The sequence below is a fragment of the Symphalangus syndactylus genome, chromosome 11 (genome assembly GCF_028878055.3).
Source record: "Symphalangus syndactylus isolate Jambi chromosome 11, NHGRI_mSymSyn1-v2.1_pri, whole genome shotgun sequence".
NCBI classification, from domain to species: Eukaryota; Metazoa; Chordata; class Mammalia; order Primates; family Hylobatidae; genus Symphalangus; species Symphalangus syndactylus.
In genome coordinates, this window is record NC_072433.2 from 94,472,937 (window position 1) to 94,489,470 (window position 16,534).

Sequence of the window (16,534 nt, forward strand, 5' to 3'; positions counted from 1 at the left end):
TTTCTTTCTTACTGCACAGCTGCCAAATAACTTTGAGGATCTGATTCAGAACTAACATGGAAGATTTAAATGGATCCATTGCAACAGACATTTTGCATGTTGGCACACTGGAATTAGAGGAACTAATCAGAGCCAGAGTGGCACCAGATGGTCTCTTGAGAATTCTTCTGAGTTTAAGATATGTGAGCCAATGAGACAAACTGTATAATTGCCCAAGATTTTACTCTAAGAGCACTGGCACTGGGAGTAAGACCACTAGGAAACTCAGCTCTGCCACTTTCCAGCTGTAGGACTTCAGGCAAATTAATTAAATAGGATGGTGGTGAAGAATTAAGTGAGATACTGTATCTAACACCCAGGGTATCTAGGTAGGGCACAGGGAAGATGAGGAGCTGTTAATTGTGATAGTTATGATTTTGTATTTTTTTTTAGATTTCTGAGTTGAGGAATATTTTCAAGCAGGTACAGTAATTACCCAATTGAGACGTTTATAGAAAAAGAAATACATCTTAAAAATAAAGGTATCACAAAAAACAAGAAGTAGAAAATTGGAAGATGGAGAGATGAAAGAAAAATGAAGAAATTTCAGAGAAAAATGAAAAAACAAAGTAGATTAAAAAAAGAAAAAGGAAAAGAAAAAAATGTAGGAAATACAAATCTAAGAGGAGGGTTTGAATTCCTAATCCTGTTCTTTTTCCTTGCACTTCTATTCAAATCCCTTTTCTGCATCTCAACTTTTGTCTGCACTAGATGGTCCAATTCTAGTCAGACTTCAACTTGTAGCAGTCCCAAGGTAGAAATGACTAGAAACAAGAAAGTTCCCTCTTAGCTATGAAGAATGAAAAACGTTAAAATGCAAATTCAGTGTAAAAAAGAAAGCAAGACTATACACACATTTCACAGTAGCAAATTCTCAGGCAGAAGTGGAAGCCAGCAAGTAACCCCCTGAGGTGTGCTAGTGTAACTGTTTCAAGTTTTGGGGATGACAGATAAACAGCAAGTCCTGTTACTACTGAATGAATCTCTCTCTCTCTTTTTTTCTCTGGGAAGAAAATGTTTATGGTAGAATTGGTCCTTGAGAAAGAGTGAATTGATCTGTTAGCTTTCTGTGCTGGACCAGAAATAATTATTGCCGTACCTACTTCCTATGGATAATGTTCAAAAGCTAGAGATACTCACTTATTCTGTCTTTATACTACGGGGAACTAATCGGAACTGGGGTTTGCTTCACTGACTCTCACTTATTTTAAAAGTTAGGCTTAGTAGGAAAGAAAAAGTCAAAGAGATTGACCAAGAAAGGATGAAATGTTCAGTCTAGGTAAACAAACACTGTCTCAGATAAAGTTCTCCAGGGGTCTCGACCTCAGCTTCTACTGCGTATGAATTCATTTCACAATGTTCGTTTTTTTAAGCTAGATCTTTGTGTGCTTATTTTCAACAGGGGATGACAATTGATTTGTTTTCTATTGAACCTCGCCAACTGGATACTGAAGCGAGCATGGCATATTTAGACGCCCTTAAACTTTCAGGTTCACCTTTAAAATGTGCCAAGACAATGTCATGTTGAGGGTAAATGTGCAATTTTCACTAGGCTGAGACGAGAAATGAGGGTCTCACAGGAGAAATGACATTAAAGGTGTTACAGTAAAACAGAGACCAATCCTTATTGATTCATTTTAACTCAGATAAAATTCCAATCATTTGATGGACATGAAATAGCAAACAACGGAAAAAACAAATCAGATGATTCCTGAGTGTGTGTGTGAAAGAGCACCCAGGCCCTGCTAGAAAAAAGCCACACTGCCCAATTCAACCCTTTGTATATTCACAGGCACTTATTTAGCCTACTGGCTTCTCCTTCAGGATTAGGACTGGTAAGCAACTTTAAAAGCTAAAAGATATGGAAGATACAACCTAATCAGGTTCAGGTAGCTAGAGAAACAAGACACACCGATAAGAAAGAACTTATGATGATAATTCTAAAAAAAAAAAATGCACAACTACATAGTAGAGAGTGGTTCAGGTAATTTATGGAAATCCTGAGGTCATAAAAGAAAAAAGAAAGACATTAGTTTATGAAATGATAGGGATTTCTAGAGTTCATCCATATCTAACTTTCTTCTCCTTCTGGGCATATGAGAGTATTATTCCTCTCCACTACCTTAGAGTTAGGTAGAGTTGTGGGCGGAAGGAACATGAGTCACTTTTGGGCTGAAGCAAGACTCTTCAGTGTTCTCCTATGTGGTGGTTTGTGTTGAGATGACAAAACCACAAGACTGAAGAGGCCTCTATCATTGAGTCACACACAGATAATAGTTACTTGCCTTAATAAACTCTGTCAAACCCCTGAGATCCTGAGGCTGTCTGTTACTGCAGCACAATATGTTCTGTCCTGACAAATACAGATACCGAGGCAGGGAGGAGCTAGAGAAAGTTACTATGAAAAGAATTTTCGCGTCTCCTCAATGTATTTATACTTTAGTTTCCTTCCCCCTTTGGCTGACCTGTCTGCCTCCAATATCTCTCAAATACTCCACATTGCTGCTAGAGCATTCCAAGACCTACACCTGTTCACATCTCTGTTTGAACTTCAAATGGAATCCCCTGGCACAAAAGATAAAGAACAACTTCCTTAGCATAGGGTCAAGGCCCATGGTATCTGGCTCTGTTTCCCAATGTTATTTTTGCCCACGAGCTCCCATCCTGTATTCCTGCCGTCGGCACTCTGATTGAGCCACATTCTGCTCTGCCTCCATGAACTGGGACAGGCTGCTCTGTCTGTAATGGCCCCCACTCCCTCTTCTCCCGGGTGAACACCTAATCAACTTCTGGCATGATTCACTTCCTCTGTGAGGCCTTCAGCTCCTCTCTCCTCCCTGAGCACTTTGTGCATTCTGTTACAAAACACTGTTCCTTAAAAACTTTGTTTAATCCCCTTCCAATGGATAGTGAGTTGCTCAAGGCAGTGAGTGATTCACTTTTGTTTCCCCCAGAGCATCTAGCACAGTATCTGACAAGCAGTTAGTATTTGCAGAAACAATGAATGAATAAAGGAAAGAAGGAATATATGGATGGCTGTGTTCATGAGAGTATTAGGCAGATGACAGGAACAGAGTAGAGGTTTGTTGGATAGAAGTAAAATGTAAATGTAAGCAGCTAGCAGGTGGCATATTACAAGGAATGAGAATTTTTCATTTGATCCAAAAGGTAATAGGGAATCATGATAACTTCATGAGCAGCAAAATGATAATTTTGTTCAGCCCTGTAGCACCTTGTGCCTTGAATGTCAGCTATGTTTATGCCAGTCTTATTCCCCCTTGGAATGTAAAGCTCCTTGAAAACAGGGGTTGTGTCCTAATCATATTTGTATCCCCTATAGCAACAAGCACAGTGTTTGTATAACAGGTGCCAACAAATATTTGCTGAATTTAATTTTACAAAGATTACTCCCTATGCGATGAGGCTGGATAGACCAGCTAGCAGACTACTGTATTATATCCAACATTACATGCGAAATGGACTTAAAGGGGGGTATTGCCTATGGAAATGTGAAAATAGAAATCTAAGATGGTCTAATATTCCAGCCAGGAGCCTTTAGGGTCTCTAATATCAATTAATGTTTTGAGCCTGGGGTCCCAGAAGAATACTGGTCTATTTAAAACACAAATGTTGGGAGGAAGATTTGCTTTTCTCAGGGAGTACACGAGTCCCGTGTGGGAGATAACAAAAGAAAATATACTAGAGCTACAAGCAGCTAGAAATACTAACTGCTGTATACAAATGTTATCTTATCCCCCATCTTGTGGCTTAGTTCAATTTTGTTATTGATTGATTCATTCATTCACTCACTTATTGATTTTATTTTTGTAAATTTCTTACATCGTACAAAGCAATGTTTCTGAAGTTTATTCAAGTCTATTTAGATTATTGTCTGTTTCACATTAATCCCCAAAGTCAAAGATGGTGAGTGAAGTAAAGAAATGATGTGCTAGACTCTTCTGCTTTGGGTTTCCCAGATATCTCTAGTTATTCTCTGTCAGAAAGGGTTTGCAGGGGCTTCCTCTTGTTGAAATGCCCTTTTTAAAACTCCAGCTGTCAGCATGGAATTCTACAAGCATCAAATTATTTTACAAATCCCAAGTTTAAAAGAGCACTCCATGCAGAAGCTATACCTGGTTTTATTATGACTCACTTCTTAAGAAGACACACACACAACACAACTAGTGAGCCCTTAAAAGAAACATTAAGAATGAAAAACAAAAAAACTCTTTTTTTTTTTTTTTCCAAGACAGAGTCTTGCTCTGTCGCCAAGGCTGGAGTGCAATGGCGTGATCTCGAATCACTGCAACCTCTGTCTCCTGGGTTGAAGCGATTCTCCTGCCTCAGCCTCCCAAGTAGCTGGGATTACAGGCGAGTGCCACCATGCCTGGCTTTTTGTATTATTAGTAGAGATGGGGTTTCACCATGTTGGGCAGGCTGGTCTTGAACTCCTGACCTCGTGATCTGCCCACCTTTGCCTCCCAAAGTGCTGGGATTACAGGCATGAACCACTGCACCCGGCCACAAAAAAATCTCTTTTAAGATACTGACCAAAGCCTGTACCTGAGGGATTCAGTGTTATACCTCCCAAAATAAAATATGGATTTAAAATTCAAGGTATATATAATAGGTTATCAATAAGTTAACTATTACCATCATCACAATATGTCATTTAATGTATTGCAAACTCATGTATTGGACCAGACAAAATTTGTTTGTTTATTTAGACGGAGTCTTGCTCTGTCACCCAGGCTGGAATGTAGTCGGGCAATCTTGGCTCACTGCAACCGCCGCCTTTCAGGTTCAAGCATTTCTCCTGCCTCAGCCTCTCTAGTAGCTGGGATTACAGGCACGTGCCACCATGTCTGGCTAATTTTTGTATTTTTAGTAGAGACGGGGTTTTACCAAGGCCAAGCTGGTCTCAAAATCCTGACCTCAGGTGATCTGCCTGACCTGGCCTCCCAAAGTGCTGGGATTACAGGCGTGAACTACCGCGCCCACCCTGGACCAGAAAAAATTTAAACCAAACTTAACAGATTTAAATTTTCTGTGAGTTAACGTTAAAATCATACCTAAAAAATTTTTAGTCCAATGTGAACCTAAGTTCACATTCTAAAAGGTACCTAGAACCTCAGGTGCCTTCATTGGACCCTAAAGCTTCCGAGCATTTTATGATTGATTTGACCCCACGTACCCCCCAATCAAGATCTAACACTAATGTTTCATTCCTGCAACTGAACGTTATCAGTTTTTCATATCATTTATTTGTGGCAAAATGAGAAAAAGAACATATCCATAGCAAGGACTATCTACAGAAGAGTTCTCTGAGTGGCCTTGCACTGACTCAGTTATGCTTTTTCTTGCTTGTAGCTCTCAAGAATAACTGTACCAATGTGCTAGGAATGCAACATCCTGAGATAAGAGGGGATCTGGCTGGAACAGCTGGACATAGTTCCAATGTCCCCAGAATAGGATGTCCTTCAACACTTTAGCCCAGAAGATCTCGTGACTCAGGGTATAAAACCCAGGGTGGGTGGATCTCCAGGGTCCCTCAGCCGGGGTACAAGTGGGGCATGCAGGGACAAGATTCCATCCTCCCTGGGCAGCTTTCTTGAACCATGGGGGACCAGCTAGCTAGCAATTAATTGTAGGATTATGTTATTCCTTCATGCCTATCTATAGATCATAAACCCACTTTGTGTAACTTGTGTGCTTGGGTGTTCTGTCTCACCACACTCAGACAAGTTGGTAACCAGTGCATAGTGAACTTGCTTTTATTTGTTTATTTATTTATGTATTTTAGGGACCTGATCTTCCCATGGTGCCCGAGTTAGACTCCAACTCCCTAGTTCAAGGGATCCTCCTGCCTCCGCCTCCCAAGTACCTGAGACTACAGGTGCATGTTACCACGCCCAGCTATTGCTTTTAACCCATCCCACCCATGCTTTCAGTTAAACAATTATTCTATCTCCCTGAATTGCGTGACATTTTCCAAAAAAAAAAAATCATCAAATGAATCCTTTCAAAAGAAATCAAGCATCGCTTGCATCCTCACCCTGCAGCATTTAGATGCAGGCCTGCCAGCAAGGGGGTGAAATCTTCACCCTCACCTTTCAGGGCAGTGCAGAGCAGGCTACCACCTGCACTGCAAAATTTATCCAACATGAGAGTTCCTATGGCAGGGAACACTAACCGCTGACTTATGCTTGTCACTGCATAGGTAAAGGACGCTCACATAGGTAAAGTAGTCTGCATGTGCACTGTCATGACCAATGCCTTACAGCGGCTACTCAGATTCCTCTTTACTTACTGTGTCACCATCCAGTGGGGAAAAGCACTTCAGTATTAATCCTAGTTACACAAACTCTAACAGGACATGATCTTAACCATTAGGGCAGTATTAATTAAGGTATCTTGCAGAGATCCTGCTCATTATATATTTAAAAACAAGATGAGGTTTCATTAACTCTTTTACTTTCAATAATCTTCAAACTCAGCTCAAAGAAAGCAAACTGGGTTCCATACTTGCTTAAGGCTTAAGGACACATTTTACATTTATTCTCATTCAAGCCACATTGTGATATGAAGTGATTTACGAATTAGAGAGCACATGTGTTATCAGAATTCTGTACTAAAATGTTCAGAGACTCTTGGCTTTGTCACCATTAGGGACAGGACATAGGCTGGCTTTTCCATGGTCTGGCCAAATGGCCTCCAAGGACAGGACAAGTCTCCACCTCCAGGCATATTAAAAATTATAACATGGTATATGCTTCAGGCAGCAGAACTCTTAATTCTAGCATTTTCTCAATGGCAATACAGAGGGCCCCCCCTCCTTCCCTCCCTCCCTCCCTTCCTCCCTTCCTCCCTTCCTTCCATGGAGTTTCGCTCTTGTTGCCCAGGCTGAAGTGCAATGGCGCGATCTCAGCTCACCACAACCTCTGCCTCCCACGTTCAAGTGATTTTCCTGCCTCAGCATCCCGAGTAGCTGGGATTACAGGTGTCCACCACCATGCCCGGCTACTTTTTGTATTTTTAGTAGAGACAGGTTTCAGCATGTTGGCCAAGCTGGTCTCGAACTCCTAACCTCAGGTGATCCACCTGCCTTGGCCCCCCAAAGTGCTGGGATTACAGGCATGAGCCACCGTACCCGGACTGTTCTTTCTTTCTTCTTGCTGACTGGAGTAAGGGAAGTCTGCAATTTTTATGACTTTATATGTGTATCCACAAAATGTATATGCAAAGATTGTCTCTTGAGAGGGGAACTGAGTAGTTGGAAAATAGGAGTGGGAAGAAGACATGTTTTTCACCGTATACCCTTTTATAGCTTTTGAGTTTTGTATCAGGTATATGTATTATACATTCAAATACTAAAAATTAAATTAATTAATTTTTTGAGACAGAGTCTCACCCTGTCGCCCAGGCTAGAGTATGCAGTGGTGCAATCTCAGCTCACTGCAACCTCCGCCTCCAGGGATCAAGCGATTCTCATATTTCAGCCTCCCGAGTAGCTGGGATTACAGGTGTGTGCCACTATGCCAGGCTAACTTTTGTATTTTTATTCGAGACAGTGTTTCGCCATATTGGCCAGGCTGGTCTCAAACTCCTGGCCTCAAATATTCTGCTCGCCTCCGCCTTCCAAAGTGCTGGAATTACAGGCAGAGCCACCACCCCTGGCCTAAAATGTAAGGCCGAGGCGGGCGGATCACGAGGTCAGGAGATCGAGACCACGGTGAAACCCCGTCTCTACTAAAAATACAAAAAATTAGCCGGGCGTGGTGGCGGGCGCCTGCAGTCCCAGCTACTCGGAGAGGCTGAGGCAGGAGAATGGCGTGAACCCAGGAGGCGGAGCTTGCAGTGAGCCGAGACTGCGCCACTGCACTCCAGCCTGGGCGACACAGCGAGACTCCGTCTCAAAAAAAAAAAAAAAAAAAAAAATGTAATTTTAAAAGTACTAATAAAAGCAAAACACCTACAAACTTTCCTAAACCATGTTTAAAAACATTATTCAGTCTTATAAAGTTACAAAAACTTTTTAAAAATCTAACCCTAAAAAAATATTCAAAATAAATTTTGGAAAAAATGCTTCAAAGATTTTATATCTAAAACACTGCACCGGACACTGTTAAGAAACAGTTATATGTCATCCTTTTATTATGATAACTATTCAGCTAGAAAAATCATTACCTACTTTGACATTATAAAAGTTAGTGAATTTAAAAAATAGATAATGTGTTTTTAAAGGAAAGCATGTTATTTTTCCCTCTAAGGTATACTTGACAAATGTTCAGCATTTCAAGTAAATACACATTATTTCATTTATCAGTTGTGATCATCTCATTCTCTTCAGTATGACTTAAGAAACTTCAGGAATGTGTTTATTCTCACCTCAGTCATTCTCACAGGCAAGGCTCCCATTAGAGAAAGAAGCCACCAGACGCCACCAGAACCTTAACAAAATTAAGGACACCTTAGGCCTCTCAATTTCACTCTGAGAGAAAATCACCCTTGGCCGAGCACGATGGATCACGCCTGTAATCCCAGCACCTTGGGAGGGCGAGGCGGGCGGATCATCTGAGGTCAGGAGTTTGAGACCAGCTTGGCCAACATGGTGAAACCTCGTCTCTACTAAAAATACAAAAATCAGCTGAGTGTGGTGGTGGGCACCTGTAATCCCAACTATTCAGGAGGCTGAGGTAGGAGGATCGCTTGAACTGGGAGGCAGAGGTTGCAGTGAGCAGAGATCTCGCCACTGCACTCCAGCCTGGGGGACAGAGACTCCATCTCAAAAAAAAAAAAAAAAAAAAAAAAAAGTCATCCTTAAGGTCTATTCTTGTAAGATTTTTTTTCAACAGGAGAGCTAAAAAAAAATGCTTAAAAATAGATATTATTTTAGATTTGAAGCCACCACCTAGAGAAAAGGAAATATATCCTATTTGTTACATAAGGTGCCTCTGGAATAATTACTTTTATTTGTTCACTTTCTAGAGCAAACACCATAGTTTTTTTTTTTTTTTAATCTTTTACAACCAAATATTTTCTAGTAAATAGGAGATAAAGACCAATAAAACCTTTGTTCTCTCTCCCTTCAGCCAACCCTTAAGGCATATTTTATCTCTAGAGTTGTTATCTGAAGTGAATTACTGATAAAAAAAAAAGTTAAAGGACCCAGACTGCTGAATCTGTGCGGTAATTGCAGTGTTTCCCACACCTTGTTTCTCTTTAGCTAGACCCTACCAATAGTCACTGTTCCTACCAGCCTGCTTTTGCAGAAAAGAAAAAGTTGCCTAAATACCATGGCTCCAACGCCTAAATTCCTTTACCAAGAAAACACAAAAACAAAAAACAAAAAAAAACAAGTATATTACAAGACTCTGGAAAACCGAGGTCCTACATTTACAATGTACTTATTCAGATTTGTAAACTCCTAAGCGGCAGGAGAATATTAACACGTACCTTTAAGGAACTTTCATGGGCAAACAGGTTAACTTCAGTAACTACCCGTACAAGGTTTATAATGAGCTACAGGCCCTTTTTTCTAACTCTCTTGGCCACAACTGGTATACTTTGCCTTCAGAGTATTATCAGAGTGTATATGTATTGAACATTGGCACGGTCTACCATTTAATATTCACAACAACCCTATAAGGTTTATACAATTATTACCCACATGTTACAGATGAGGGAACAGGCACAGGCACTTACCCAAGTGTACACTGCTTGTTAGTATTAGTGTGGAGGCTGAAATGGAGGCAGGCTGGCTCCAGAGTCTGCATCCTAAACCCTATTTTGCAATGAGTTTAATTCTCCTAAAATGAACAGAAATGAAATGTAAAACATTTTTTACCCCAACATTTTTTTATGATGTCACTGACTCAGGCAGCAAGCATCCATGAATTCTTAAACTTTTAACATTATTCATTTTTAGTAAATATCTATTGACTCCACAGAATATGCAAAGTCTTATGTAAGATATTTCAGGGGAACATGAGGAAGTATGACAAATAACGCCACGTTCTCAAGCAGTATGAAACTCCTTGGCGCCTCCTCTCCACCAAAAAAGGAGGAAAAAAACAAATTAAACAACACTTAAAAATACATTTCCAAGCATCCCCGGAAGTCAGGATCTTCTAGTATCCATGGCCTATTATATAAAATGGTTATAGGCCTGGCGTTGACTGGGTTGCTGGGTTCAGTTTGCCTGGAAGCGGATTCCAGAACAGCCTATCAGGAACAGGTAGTTTCTGTAGTCAAAGGTAGGAGGCAAGCTTTAGCCACCTCCTGTACTGGCTTGAGATAAAATCAAGAAATCCACCTCCTCACTGCTTGTCCAGGCCTCTTTTTTCTGGTTCCTTCCTCTAACGTCAACCCAATTTCCCCAAAATTACTTAGAGCAGGCCGGTGCGGTGGCTCATGCCTGTAATCCCAGCACCTTGGGAGGCCGAGGTGGGTGGATCACCTGAGGTCAGGAGTTCGAGACCAGCTTGGCCAACATGGTGAAACCCCTGTCTCTGCTAAAAAAAAAAAAAAAAATACATAAATTAGTTGGGTGTGGTGGCAGGACCTGTAATCCCAGCTACATGGAAGGCTGAGGCAGGAGAATCATTTGAACCTGGGAGGTAGAGGTTGCAGTGAGCCAAGATCACACCATTGTATTCCAGCCTGGGCAACAAGAGCGAAATTCCATCTCAAACAAACAAACAAAAAAAAAACAGCAAAACAAAACAACTACCCAGCATCTCTTTGCTACAGACAAGATCAGAGAGTCTCGTTCATCCCATGTTTCTGAGAGGTAATGTCAAGTTATTCCAGTTCAGCTGCTTGTGTTTCCATAGAGGATGAGCATTTGGCCTTCAGGAGGGATTGTGAAGTACGTTATCACAACGCTATCTACATGTTTGGTAGGTCTTACCCCTCTCCTCCTTCCTGCTCTCACTGAGGCAGATTTGTAGCAGAATATACAAAGATGCCTTTTGTGGGAAAATGTTGCCAACTGTACCCCAAACAACAGCTGATGCTGTCTGTTGGGGCTTGCTAAGCAATAAAGTGCACTTAAAGAATAACTGCAACTTCCTTTAGTGGATGACCCATTCCCAGGGAGGAACATGCTGGAGAAGAAATGTGGGTCAGCAAACCTAGGACTAAACCCAGATGTAGCAGGGCTTTTGGCTTCTCCTCCTTCAGACTAGGCCATAATCTCCCTGAATGAGACAAAGTGGTTTTCAGAAAGTACCAAGTAGACAGTTCATGTGTTTGGTTCCTAGGAGCAAGTCATATCCCATTTAGAGTCTTGGCTTTATGCTAATGGGGACAATGTCCCCTGGACTCTTTGGCATGGCTCACCACCTGCCCTTCTCCTGACAAGCATTCTCATTGCCCCAAAGTAGGCACCTGTAGTTTCAGAACCAGCTCCCTGAGGTTGCTTCCATTTATTAAGACAATTTGGGCCTAGAAGCTGGTTAGTAAGTTGCTATGGTGTCGTGAGCAAAGCATTAGTTGGCTTTACTTTGCTATCTGTAGTAGTAGGTGACCATTTATAAAAAATTGTTGATGTTCATGAGGACAAATAAATCAACACACTTACATCTCCTAACTCATCTGTAGGAACAGGTTCATATTCTGCTGAAAACAAAAAATCAGGAGAGGGTCAGAGGCAGAGGCCTGGGCAGGGAGGCTATTTTATGTAATTGTATTGGTATAAAATTACTCCTTTTGCTAACCACATCTAGAAGGTAAACGGAGCCTTATATGGAGAAATAATAGTCATATAAAGATAGGCTGCCTAAGACATAAAGGCTGGGAAAGATTTTTTGAATAGATAGAAACTTTGAAATGTGGTGAGATCTGATTAAATGGGAACCTGTCTGGTTTGCATCAGCTAAAGCTCTAAAGAAGGCATAAGATGCTTGTTTGGTGTCTGCATCTTACAGCTACCTAGGGAGCACTGGAAAATCTTAGCAACTTCTTCAGTTTGTTCCAGTTAAATCTGAGGCTATAGACCACCTTTGCAGGGCCCATTACATAACATGCAGGGCACAGTGCAAAATGAGAATGTAGGACTCCTTGCTCAAAAAGCAAGAAAAAAAAAAGTGCCATTAAGAACACTAACATCTAAAGCTTTCTCTTTTCTTCCACAAACTTTCAATTTCTCATGATGTTTTTTATTTGCTATTTAAAGTCATTTTGAACAAAGAAAAGAAAAACTAAAACATTTAATGATTAGCATGAAGTTTACCATTTATCTTTATTTTTATTATTATTAGTATTATTTTTTGAGACGGAGTCTCAATCTGTCACCCAGGCTGGAGAGCAGTGGCACGATCTCGACTTACTGCAGCCTCTGCCTCCTGAGTTCAAGTGATTCTCCTGCCTCAGCCTCTCAAGTAGCTGGGATTACAGGCATGTGCCATCACGCCCAGCTAATTTTTGTATTTTTAGTAGAGACGAGGTTTCACCATGTTGGCCAGGCTGGCCTTGAGCTCCTGACCTCAAGTGATCCGCCTTTCTCGGCCTCCCAAAGTGCTGGGATTACAGGCGTGAGCCAACAAGCCCGGCCTACAATTTATCTTTATATGGTACAGCGACAGTTTCAATGCAAATATAAGAGCATTTAACTTATATGTGGAATAATATGACACAACCTTTTTTCATAGCTCATACATGTATATTTATTTCATTCTTACTAGGGCAGTGGAAACACCACACAACTAACTCAACTGAAACTAACTCAACTTACAAATTTCTTGATTCATGAATATTATACCAACACACTACAGGAAAAGACAGCTTCCATAATGCACTTACTTTCTACTCCCCTGGAGCCTCCCTGGACCCCCACACATCATAGTCTACCAGAATTCTGTATTTGTGAAAAACTGTGAACGTGATATGCAGATAGTGCCACAATGGACAAACAAACATATCACACATCGCCTCGGCTCATGCAGATGCTCCATTTATGAAACACTAGTTCAAAGATGAAATTCAGAATTTTGAGACAGTGACAGCGGAGCCTTAAGCCAAGTATGGGGCCCTTCTGAGCTCAGGGCCCTGTGTGACAGCACAGGTTGAATGCCACGAAGCTAGCCCTGCACCTCAGACCTCTGGCCAATATGCTTAGAGGGACTACTCCAGAATACTAATAATGAGGCTTTCCAAGGAGGTAGGTTTGATGCCAATGTACACACTGTGATAAGGCTGCAGGCGATAGACTACATACGGTGATTACCCTGTAAATTACCTGTTCATACAGTTTCCCCAGGTTGTGTCGTTGGGGGCTGTGCTTTTATTTATATATATAAGTATGTATGTATGTATGTATGTATGTATGTATGTATGTATGTATCTATGTATGTATGTGTATCAGCCAAAGGAGTCTTTGATTTCTTTTACTGTGAGATTGGAAACAGACATCTGCTTTGCTCTCTTCTCCTTTTTCATTACACCATAACCAAATAGCAAGCACATAGATTTTGGTTAGTCATTCTAAATCAAAAGACACAAATATATATAGGAAGATGTCAAAAAAAGAGAAGATGAAATTTTTTTTTAAATCGGGAGAAAGTAAACATACCCTCAATACTTAAATCTCCCACAATGCACAACAATAAACCTGCCCTGATATGGGCACTGCCAGGTATATACTCTTCTCCCTTTCTGTCTCTGAATAACAACAGGTTGCAACTAGTTTGAATTAAAGAGCCTGCATCTGCAGCCAACAGCTGGAATTCAGCAACTGTTGTTAATCCACCTTAATTGCTTATTATTCTATGAGTCCTTGTTTGTGCTTTTGTTATTCAAAGTAATTTTCCCTACATGCACATACTACCAAGCATGGTTTTAGCAAGCTGTGGCCAAAGAATTCTTGTGTTTCCATCCTAGGGCTGTTATTGTTTTCTTTTGAAACAAAAACACATTGACACTGGATTTTTTTAAAGGGTTAGCAAGTTAGCAGTGATGCCCACAGATGAACTAGCATTGGCCTACATGTGCACAGAGATACAGGTATTAGCCAACATCTAAATAAGAACAAGTCTTCTTTTGGTGTTTTAATTAGAGCCGCAGTTAGCAGGGTTGCTATTTTCCCTAAACAGTTCTTCCCCTCCTTGCGTTAGGGAGGGATTTTCACTCCACTACTTCATTGCACTAGTGAATAAATGAGATCCCAGGGTTCCAGGGAGAAAAAAATTACCAATATAAATGCATCAGGTGCAAATTACCAAGGTAAATAGGCCCATGGAGACTGTAAAGCTAGCAACACCAACTGGAGTATCTGAGAGGGGCCAGCAGGAGAAAGCCCATGGGTCACAGTCTCTGTTCTGCAGTGTACTGTGTGTGTTTCCACCCGGATCATTCATCCTGCAGCCTGCAGAAAGGAATCCACAGCACAAAGCAGTTGTGATATGGCATTGACGGTGTTCTAACTAATGCTTCAGTTGTAGCTTTTCTATTCCCCTCTCTTTTTATCCACCCAAATGCCACTCTTGGATAGTGTCAAAGCAGAACCTCCATCGTGAGAGATCACTGCAATATAATATCTCCAACTATAAGTTGATCATTAGTAATTATTTATTCTCTGGAACTATTTATAATCTGCAATAAGGAAAAACTGCCACAAACATCACTATTAACTGTGGTCTGTAGGGCATGAAGACTGATCTTTTATGTTTTCCCTACAATGTATACGTATATCTGCTAAAGAAAGTTTTTGTAGCTCTGCATTTCTTCTTTCCGTTGCTCTTTTTTTTTTTTTTTTTTTTTTTTGAGAAGGAGTCTTGCTCTGTCGCCCAGGCTGGAGTGCAGTGGCGCAATCTCGGCTCACTGCAAGCTCCGCTTCCCAGGTTCACGCCATTCTCCTGCCTCAGCCTCTCCGAGTAGCTGGGACTACAGGCGCCCGCCACCACGCCTGGCTAATTTTTTGTATTTTTTTAGTAGAGACGGGGTTTCACCGTGGTCTCGATCTCCTTACCTAGTGATCCGCCCGCCTCGGCCTCCCAAAGTGCTGGGATTACAAGAGTGAGCCACCCTGCCTGGCCTCCGTTGCTCTTTATTGCAAAGTCTTTTTGTTCTGTAATAATTTTGCCAGGGTAAGCCTAGTCCCACTGTAAGCTTCACATAAAGCAAAGACCTGTCATATACTTGTCTCTCCCATAGTGCAGCACTATTTACTGACCTGAGTTCAATTTTATTCTAGAAGACAGCAGGCAATGCTTTCCATTAGCCTGGCCTTGTTTCCACCCAACACTATCCTCATATGGTGTGACTGTCTCACCTCTTATCTTCTTATAAATGTAGCCTGAATGCACACTTGTTAGTCTTATTACCCTATTTGTGTACTGAAGCACATGTCCCTTAAAAATTAGCCTGCTCTACCCTGACTGGAACATGAAATTCTGCAGGCATCTGAGCATATATTCAAATATAATAAAAGGGCTATATTAACAAAGGTCTTTAAGGGATATTTGCCTGGCCCTTAAATCACCTTGACTTTGTTTCTTCAAATAGCAAGTACCTAAAAAATATTCAAAAAAAAAAAAAAGGTTTCCTGTGAACATTTCAGCCAGGATTGTTCATCCTGAAGCCTGCAGGAGGAAACTTGTGAACCAGTGAGTGGGGGAATTCACAGTGGAGTCAGCTCCAGCTCCTGACTCTTACTATTTATTCATACCTGTTGCTGTCTTGGTTCTATGGTTCCTGTTTTAGAGCATGCATCAGGCTAGATAAGGACATATTGTGTGCATAGTATAAACTAATATGAGGACAACTTCTACAAGCCTTCTACAGCATATAGATCAAGTGTCATTCTTAAAGCCACAGGCCCTTGTTAAAACAATTTATTTGCATGGATTAAGCCTCATTTATAGATATTGACTCAACTATATGATTTTGTAAATATTTTTAAAAAATATTATGTTTCTTACTTAGGATATTTCTTACCTCCTGCACAACACATTAACTACACAGTCAATAAGATAGTCTTTAGCTACAAATTAAGCTTCTTATTCTATCTGTGTAACAATCATTATGTGGTTTAATGATGATCTGCAGTCTTAAATACATTATATGCTGTTATATCAGAGACGACATAAAAGTGTAAATATTATAGATTATTAAATCAGCCCCTCCTTAATCAGTTTGGTAGCAATAAACCAAATTGCCCTGATTTAGCAAAGAAATTCCCAGAAAGTATTTTTCTCATTCAACATTTGTGATTTTAATTTTTAAAAAAATATTTCAGCGTCTTATTTTGCACAGCCATTCACTATTTGTTTGAAAAACTTAAAACTGTAATATCATTTTAATACAGTCATTATAAACTAAAAGTTAAGATACATACTATAGGCTACATTTCTGTTGTGGTATTTTAAGCCTCACTTTGTTGAAGCAGCAATTATTTTCATAACCTGAATTAACGAATGCTGATTTTGTACGTGAAAGGATGGACGGAAATGTCATACTTTAATTCACACCATTAAACAAACAAAAAATGGCCATA

At 40.6% G+C, this 16,534-nt stretch overlaps 1 protein-coding gene across 5 annotated transcripts in view; it reads right to left on the reverse strand.

Annotated features, from left to right (window-relative positions):
• The window catches only part of EFNA5 (ephrin A5), a 340,008-nt gene that overhangs the window by 109,185 nt on the left and 214,289 nt on the right, over positions 1-16,534 (reverse strand). For 3 of the 5 annotated variants that reach the window (XM_063612878.1, XM_063612879.1, XM_063612877.1), the window contains exon 2: positions 9,745-9,848. The exons of the other annotated variants lie outside the window; for them this stretch is intronic. In XM_063612878.1, the coding sequence (XP_063468948.1) occupies positions 9,745-9,815 (71 nt within the window). In that variant the 5' untranslated portion in view covers positions 9,816-9,848. The remainder of the gene's footprint in view (positions 1-9,744; positions 9,849-16,534) is intronic. 5 annotated transcript variants of the gene reach the window in all.